The 9,062-nt window shown below is 36.5% G+C and overlaps 1 protein-coding gene across 4 annotated transcripts in view; it reads left to right on the top strand.

Annotated features, from left to right (window-relative positions):
• Positions 1 to 9,062, top strand: part of mroh1 (maestro heat-like repeat family member 1) — a 37,314-nt gene that overhangs the window by 10,308 nt on the left and 17,944 nt on the right. For 3 of the 4 annotated variants that reach the window (XM_016464731.1, XM_016464708.1, XM_016464717.1), the window contains 2 exons: positions 5,808 to 5,930; positions 6,313 to 6,420. In XM_016464731.1, the coding sequence (XP_016320217.1) occupies positions 5,808 to 5,930; positions 6,313 to 6,420 (231 nt within the window). The remainder of the gene's footprint in view (positions 1 to 5,807; positions 5,931 to 6,312; positions 6,421 to 9,062) is intronic. The other variant, XM_016464725.1, reaches the window with a different exon arrangement.

Here is a 9,062-nt window from a genome sequence, read left to right as displayed (position 1 = left end):
CTTTCCTTGGACATGACAACCTATTTTCACAAATATATATGACTCGGCCTGGAGGACAGACGCAAGTAATCGCACGTGCTCAGTCGATCTCTCTCTCATTCACTGTCTGTTTAGGCTTGTTAAGTGAAAATCTACGGAGCCTCTGTACAAATCAGCATGGTACACATTATGTTATCATTACTAACTTAACCTTACGAAAAAAGAAAACACGCAAAAATCGCGGTTGCTGCGGTTCTTGCATTCCTCTGCGGTTTGCTCTTCAATAGCGCGGTATTGCGATATTGCGGTTATCGCGACAGCCCTAGTCCTGCGGACCTTTGCAAAATAAACTCCTTTAAAATACATTTGTCACAATATCACTATTATCCATTCAGCCGATCTCCGGGTCTGGCGGTAGCACTTTTAGCTGCTGCTTAACATAGATCACTGAATCTGATTAGACAATTAGCATCTCGCTCAAAAATGACCAGAGGTCACGAGTTGGAAAATGAGCCTATTTTCAAAAATAGTGGAGTGTTCCTTTAATTTGTCTACTAAAATGCCCAACAGTGAATGTACATACATTGTAGGAGGATTTGACATTGGCTGTGCTTCCATCCAAAGTTGCAAATTTAACTTGTGCGCACAATTACAATATTGGTTAAAACATTTAAAAACGATTTCCATCCCATGTGTTCAAAAGAACAAAATCATCACTTTCTGGGAAACTGCTGGAAAGTATCAATAGTATAAATGAAAGATGCTGCAACAGGGGAAGCCTGTGGCTCTTTTTTCCTACATAATAAATGACATGTGCCATACAAAACACAATAACAAACGCTATTCCAGTGCCTGATATATGGGAATGCAATTGTGTGAGAAAATTATGGGAGGTGATTACTAAATAATTTCGATGATGAAAAAATAGGTGGATGGAAGCATAGCTATTAACATTAACATTTATTTTGCAGTGTCATTGTCACCACATTTCAAGTTATGTATTTTGTTTAATATAATTATTTGGTGTAAATAATTACAGTTAAATTATATTTTCACTCTTGCAAAGTTTAAAATGACACGTTTTAAAATGTTCTTTCACAAATATTTTTTTAACTTGATGTTTCTTGGTTTTATTCACACATCTTATATGTAAATTCTAAAGCGTGTTCTTCACTGACACCTTGTTAATCAAGTACACTAATATCTTGGTTTGTCATTTGTTGTTGGACAGTGTGGACAATTGCTTTAGACATTAGACCAGTGGTTCTCAATTCATAGTTTTCAGTCATATGACTGGCTCGAAGACCTGGTGGGCAAAACATCCTTAGAACTGCAGCACAAGCCTGTCAATTTTCTATCTGTTCCAATCCAAAAATATTTAGATCACCTCTCAAAAAAATAATACAAAGATATGTGAACAAAATGCAAGTTTTGGCCATTAGCAATCCATATAAAGCACACGCCGCAATATTTCAATCACTAAAAACAGCGGGACATTCTAAAAATTTTAATGTGAAAACACTTAAAGTGCCTTTAAAACAGTGATATTAAAAGATCAAATTCAGTACACACCTTATTGATGATGTGTGCTTTATGCAGGCAAGCAAATGAGCCTGGAATATGAACGCAGTGCGCTAAATGGTTAAGTGTTTTCTTTATAATAGTTTTCTATGGGAAAACATTTAATATTAAACTTTGCACATTGTGTTTATATTCTGGGTTATATGCTTGCATGTACAAAGTATGCATCATCAATAAAGTGTATACTGAATTTGGCCTTTAAATATCACTGTCTTACTACATTACTACTTAATGCAAACATCATAAAAAATAACTGGCGGTCAGTGGAGGAAAGCCTTTGCCCTCCATGTGGGCGTTCCTTTAAGGGTGTGACGTCACGTGAAAACTATCAATGGCAATGTCAATGGCAATTTTATTTATATAGCACTATTTACTACAACCAGAGTTAACCAATGTGCTTTACAACAGAATAACTAAAAACAGCAATAACACAATGAAAAATAAAAACATCATAACATGCAGCAAAAATATAGGAAAAGGATGAAGAGCACGTCAACAAGAATGAAAGCCTTATCGAACAGCTAGGTTTTTAATTTAGACTTAAAAATAGCCACAGATGAAGCCATTCTAATAAAAATGGGTAGATCATTCCAGAGTCTTGGCGCAATTGCAGCAAAAGCGTGATCACGTACCCCTGCACTTCCGCCTCGTCTTGGTAATGACGGAACTTGCGACAATAATTGCTTTTGGGAAATGCACTTAACACAGAATTTTGAGGAATGAAACTTTTTGAAAGGAAGGGAAACTAAAAATTATGACAACATAAAAAACAAGTTTATTAGCAACATCAGGAGATTGGAAGCTTGTGTCACAATATTGTAGGCCTATATGTGACCTTGGAGCCATGCTTAAAGTGACAGTCATCACCGTCAATGATGAAGAATGCAAAATCAGCCACCAACAGAGCACATGTTAATTTGTGAACCTGTTTCTGTTATGAAACAGATGAAATTCTGTTCAGTTACCAAATGTTTTGTCAATCACAATATGCTTCTTGTGAGGCAAGGTTTTTGTGTTGATTTCTCACTTCAAGCTGGACTCAACAGCCCTGCCAACACTGCCATTTACAGTTCAGCTAAGTGAGTGTACAACATATGTCATGTGTGGTCAGAAAACAAAGCAGTAAAGAGTTTTACATTTTTATAACAAGCTGTACTGTAAATTAATACATTAACTTTCTGACATAACCATCACCCTGGTGAACAGGGTCAGTTAATGCGTTTCTTTTATAGTCTGCAATTCTACATATTACACATTTGTATTGCAACTTATAAATCAGGCCAGTATAAATTCATATTTAGCTTTTGTTATGGTCATATTTGTTTGAACCCCATATTAACATTAAAGTGGAATCTATACTATTTTAAAACTTCAATAAATTTATAAATGTAGAATAGCTGTAGTGAACAACACGTACTTCCTATGTATGTAAATTAGCACATCGCTTTATTTTTATTTTCATTTTGTTTTATTTTTATAACTATCGTTATTAATTGTTTTAACTTCTAATGTAGCTTATGGACACTAATGAAAAATTAGATCATCTTTATTTTGCCTGAAGAGGAACAGCAACAACTTCAAGATCAATACAAATGAGAAGAGCTTTTACACTTTGAAAACAAGTTACCTTTTTTTCTTTTTGAATTAGGATAGGTTTCTAAACATTTCAAGCTTGCATTAAACAGGCCCATATTATTTACTCAATTTCAGCTTTGAAATTCACGCAACAAACTTTGAATTATGATCATTTCCGATTTCTTTTGAGGACCTTTACTTCAAGTTGATTCGCCCCAATCTAATCACGTATGTTTTGACATATTAATTTAATAATCTAATAATTTGATTTGTATTATAATGCCTTACCCTAAAAATTGGGGAAATCCAAAATCGAAGTAACTGCCTCAAGACGTGTGTGGAGAGAGTGAATAAGGGCGTGAAACATCTGCCGTTTGGTGAAATAGAAGCATAAACGCTCTTCAAACCGTATGCGGAACTAGGACAAGGCACTGCGGTCGGCTGTTAAGATAAACATTAACAAGAAAGAATCTTTTCAATAACCTATACGCTTATAACCATTATTTTGCATTGCACTTAAAATGTTTGTTTTTTCCATAACATCATTTTTAAGCATATTCCAGCAACTAACTTAAACTATCTTATTAATATCTTATACGTGGGATTAAGCAAAAACGTATGCTTATAGGCTGAAAATTAATTAATATACATAATTTACAATGCAAAATGCATTTGAAACCTCAGGTATCCAGAAGACCCAAAGGTTTACTGACTTCATTCACAAGACTGAATCAGGAATACCGTTCCCTTTCATCTTTAATATAATCCTTATGGTTTTCAGTCAAAATTCACTCTAAAAAATGCTGGGTTGTTTCAACCCAACTTTGGGTCAAATATGGACTAATCCAACTTTTGGGTTAAAAACTGAATGTAAAAATTGAACCCAACGGTTGGGTTAGTCCATATTTGACCCAAAGTTGGGTTGAAACAACCCAGCATTTTTTAGAGTGTTGTCATAGGCCTACTGATGGACTCTAACTGTTTCCAATCATTCATAAACAGGCATAATGTAACGTTTGCCTTACATTTGTCTCAGACGATTGACCAAAAATAATGCCCATCAGATCTGCACTTGATAGCAGCTTCATGTATAGCTACAGCAAGTAAATGGAGACATCTAGTGGCTCCATCCAAGTGAGAGTGAAACACCTTAAGGCCTGTTCACACCAAGGACGATAACTAAAGATGGATAGCCTATATATTTCTAAACATCGTTCTCGTCCACGATGAGTCCACGCCACAGCTATAACGATAAAGGCACAGAGAAACGATATCGTTGGAATCACTATAGTTTCAGAACGATTTTTTTTTTTTTAGCTGATGAACGATAAAAACATTGACAGCCAATCAGAATCAATCCTGCCATAACGAGCTGGAGCATTTAAAGCGGCAGACGAGCGTGCGCTTGGAATAAACAGACGATAGGACATTCTAAAAATTTTAATGTGAAAACACTTAAAGTGCCTTTAAAACAGTGATATTAAAAGATCAAATTCAGTACACACCTTATTGATGATGTGTGCTTTATGCAGGCAAGCAAATGAGCCTGGAATATGAACGCAGTGCGCTAAATGGTTAAGTGTTTTCTTTATAATAGTTTTCTATGGGAAAACATTTAATATTAAACTTTGCACATTGTGTTTATATTCTGGGTTATATGCTTGCATGTACAAAGTATGCATCATCAATAAAGTGTATACTGAATTTGGCCTTTAAATATCACTGTCTTACTACATTACTTCTTAATGCAAACCTCGTAAAAATAACTGGTGGTCAGTGGAGGAAAGCCTTGTTTTGCCCTCCATGTGGGTGTTCCTTTAAGGGTGAGACGTCATGTGAAAATGATGAATTCCAGTCCTCGCGCACCACCGCTCTGAATATTTTGCATGTTTCTCTTATTTAACACACCTGATTGAGATCATCGTTAGGAGAGAGCTCCATGCATGAACTGTGCTCCGATTGACATGGTCCCTACACAGTGTTCTTTGCTCCCTACTCGCTGAGCACGGGAAATCTGTTGAAGTTTACTTCACTTTGGAACATTCATTCACGGATTTGTGCTACGCCACGGCCTGCAGGGTCTTCACACACAGACGGAACTTACTAGAGAAGTGTGACATAATATACCTATAATAAATACAATTACATTCACGTCTCGCACACTTTAATGCCCTTTGAATGGAACATATATGCTCCCTTCGAACTGGAATCATGGCGGAATATCCTGTGAGGGCGAATAGAACAAACGTCTGAAGTGATAAGAGATGCATACAAAATGTGCAGAGCGGTGGTACACAAGGAGTGGAATTGAGAACCACTGCATTAGACAATTGAAAATAACAACTGGTACTTTTTGTAAAAAATCCTTATTTTTCACACAATAAATATTTGGTTACAGTCTTTGTTGATTCATTTATCATTTAAAAAATATTTTATGGTGAAAGTCAGACAAGGGTAAAGCGATAAAATATTTACAAAAAATGTATATGTTTTTATGTGTTTCATGTTTTTAAAAGTTTAAATGTGACTATAAACCTCTGGTACGTATAAGTATCCATAAGTTATATAAAAATATGTGATCTATTTTCTTTCATGTGGGATAAATGTGCTGAAATGGTGCTGCTCATTTTGAGCGCTCAGCAAGGTTTTAATGATCGTGTTTGCCTGTGCAGGTGAAGAAGAGAGTGGTGCAGGTGATCAGTGCTATGGCTCATCATGGTTACCTAGAGCTAGAGGGAGGAGACCTGCTTGTCCGTTTCATCATCCAGCACTGTGCTCTACCAGACACTTACCATGTACAAACAACCTTTACTGACTAACACTTCTCTTACTGCAGATCAGCAGTCACATGACTGTAGCTGCAAATGAACTTCCTGCTCGCTGATCATATTTTAACTTCTCTTTGAGTTACAAATCTCCTTGCTTGATTTCCCATGCGTTGAATTGCAAAATTGTCTGTAATCGATTTGTTTGAGATCTATGTAGCAAGCTTTTTTAATTTAGTTCATAGCCCATGTTGTCATATGTCAGTGCACACCTCAGTTTTTAAATATTTACGTTAGCTAGGGTGATTCCCTTCTGTTTGTTACCTTTGAACTGTTATTGGCTTTAGCCCAGCCCTAGTTATGCTGGGTTGTGTGATTCAATATAGCTAATAAATTGTTAATATTCACACAGCGAGGACAGCGACCTCCAGACCCAGAGGAAGTGACCAATGAGGCTCTGCGTAGCATGTGTGATAACACATTGCATCTTTTCACTACCACTGTGGGCCGCCTGACAGACGTGAGTATATAGACGAGTACAAACAACCTTCCTCATCTTGACTCTTGAAGTCACGGTTCTTCTTTCAAAATGTGCAGTCCTCACCTTTGCTTTATTTTTTTGCTTTATTCTGTTACTGTTGTGCAGCATTATGATTGACCGTGTTTGCATGTCATTTGTCATTTTATGCCCTTATAAGTGAGCTTGGTAAATGTCATAAAGCTGTTATATCTTAACTATCAATCTTAACGCTGCTGCCTCTTAAGAATTTGATCAGATTTTCAGTATCGGTGGGGTCCAAAAGTAATAATTTGAAAATCAGCCATTTGAAAACCAATATCGGTCACTCATTATTCCTATATATTATTCATATAAATACCCTTTGGAAAATTAACCATGGTTTTACTACAAATAAAATCAAGAAGCCATGGTTATTGTAGTTAAACCATTGTTTTGCTATATTAACCTTAGTTTAACCATGGTATTTGGAGTAATCAATCCACCAAAAAAAAACAAAAAACATGGTTACCACACTTTTACATTAATAAAACCGTGGCTAATTTTCATAAGAGTATTAGAGAGAACATCAGTGTCTATGGTGGAGACGGTCCCGCTGCCACTAAATCAGACACCTGCACATCTGCAATGCGTCTTGTCCTAAAGACAACTCAATGAAAGGCTTACGTAGTGAGAGATGGTCTTTGCAGTCATTCACAGTCCATCATCTTCACAGCCAAAGTCAGCAGCCCCAGCCCGGCACTGCCGCTTGTAAGAGAGAGTGTCTAGAGAAATATTAGATCCTTTTTTCCTGTGAGCATCCCAACATCAACAGCAGGCTGTTGACAAGGATCTCTCCTCAGCAGACAGACGAAGACAGTTTATGTGCCGATGAGACTGTCTCCATTCCTTCCTCCAAAACAAATGATAACCAGGAAAATGTCAGGAAAAGAATATACAGCCAGACTATTTTTAGATTTTTGTTGTGTATTTCTTGTTAACATATTGTTTTAAAGCACAGAGTTTAGAGTTTTATGAGATTTATTGCGAGTATGGATTTATGTTTCGTGGGATTTATCAGAGTAGACACCGATTTGTTTTCCCTGAGGTCTTTGTTTTATATATATATATACACACACACACACACACACACATACGTAATTATACATATTTATATAGGCAAATAATTATAAATAAATAAAGACCTTAAGGAAAATGTTAAACAAAAGTCCAATGTAAACATTTAGCATAATTTTAACTGTAAAAGACTGTAAAAGGAACAGAAAAAATTGTAAACTGTTTGTTTAAATATTCAAATATAAAAATTTCATGTAATTTTACAGTAAAATAAGTTTTTGCAAGTGAGTAAGAAAAAATCATCTTATAATTTACAGTGAAAAGACGTAAATTGACATTCCCAGAATTCCTTGTGTGACACTTCACATTTGATGGTTTTTCATTGAAATAAGTGGGCTTCTTCCATTTTTTTTTTTCTTTTTTGTTATGTACATTAGGGTTTTATGTTACATTTTACATTCTTTAATTCATGTTTATTGCATTAGAGTTTAGTGTAATAATTGTGGCCCTGATGGGAGGTATTAAAGGGGTCATATGATGCAATTTCAAGTTTTCCTTTCTCTTTGGAGTGTTACAGGCTGTTCGTGAATAGATAAGATCCCTAAAGTTGCAAAGACTAAAGTCTCAAACCCAAAGAGATATCCTTTATAAAAGTTAAGACTGGTCCACGCCCTCCTAAATAAAACGCCTCGTTTAAACACGCCCCCACATGTCTACGTCACTGTGTGGGAAGATTTGCATAACACCGCCCAAATATTTACGCAAAGAAAGAAGGCGTAACTTTGATTCTCACTGTCGTATTGTTGCCACCGCTGCCATATCGTGGAGACACTGTGTGCTTCGTTGTGAAAGCGAAACTACTTTGTTTGGCTTTCCAAAAGAGGACACAACTAGAAATCAGTGGTTAAGTTGTATTTACAACACCAAATATTCAGATGTGTGCAACGCATTTTATGGAGGACTGTTTCCTGATCCTGTGAGAGTAGACTACAATGCTGGTGTTCTGACAAATAATGCTGACTCACAGACTGTAAGTAAGTACCTTTTCACATTTAAAGGATTTGCCACTGATGATTCAAACGCGAGTTTTGAGCAGTGTAGAGCAGTGCTAGTTGTTTGTCGTTTCTCCGATCACAAATGCAGACATGGTTTTATGTTTACGCGGCGCAATGCAACGCAACGCGTAAAAAGACAGTATAAGTCATTATAATCAGTAATTATGTCCCCACTGGATGCAACAAATGCCTCGTTTATAATGGGTTTTATTGGTTTTGTCTCATCACGCCGGGGACACACGGAAACACAATATGGTAAGGGGCGTAACATTTCTGTCACATGCTTGAGGTATTCGGCCAGCCTCGTTTAAACACGCCCCCACATACCTACGTCACTGTGTGGGAAGATTTGCATAACACCGCCCAAATATTTACGCAAAGAAAGAAGGCGTAACTTTGATTCTCACTGTCGTATTGTTGCCACCGCTGCCATATCGTGGAGACACTGTGTGCTTCGTTGTGAAAGCGAAACTACTTTGTTTGGCCTTCCAAAAGAGGACACAACTAGAAATCAGTGGTTAAGTTGTATTTACA

The sequence above is a fragment of the Sinocyclocheilus anshuiensis genome, unplaced genomic scaffold, assembly GCF_001515605.1.
Source record: "Sinocyclocheilus anshuiensis isolate Anshui unplaced genomic scaffold, SAMN03320099.WGS_v1.1 scaffold902, whole genome shotgun sequence".
NCBI lineage: Eukaryota > Metazoa > Chordata > Actinopteri > Cypriniformes > Cyprinidae > Sinocyclocheilus > Sinocyclocheilus anshuiensis.
This window is presented reverse-complemented; position numbering and strand designations above follow the sequence as displayed.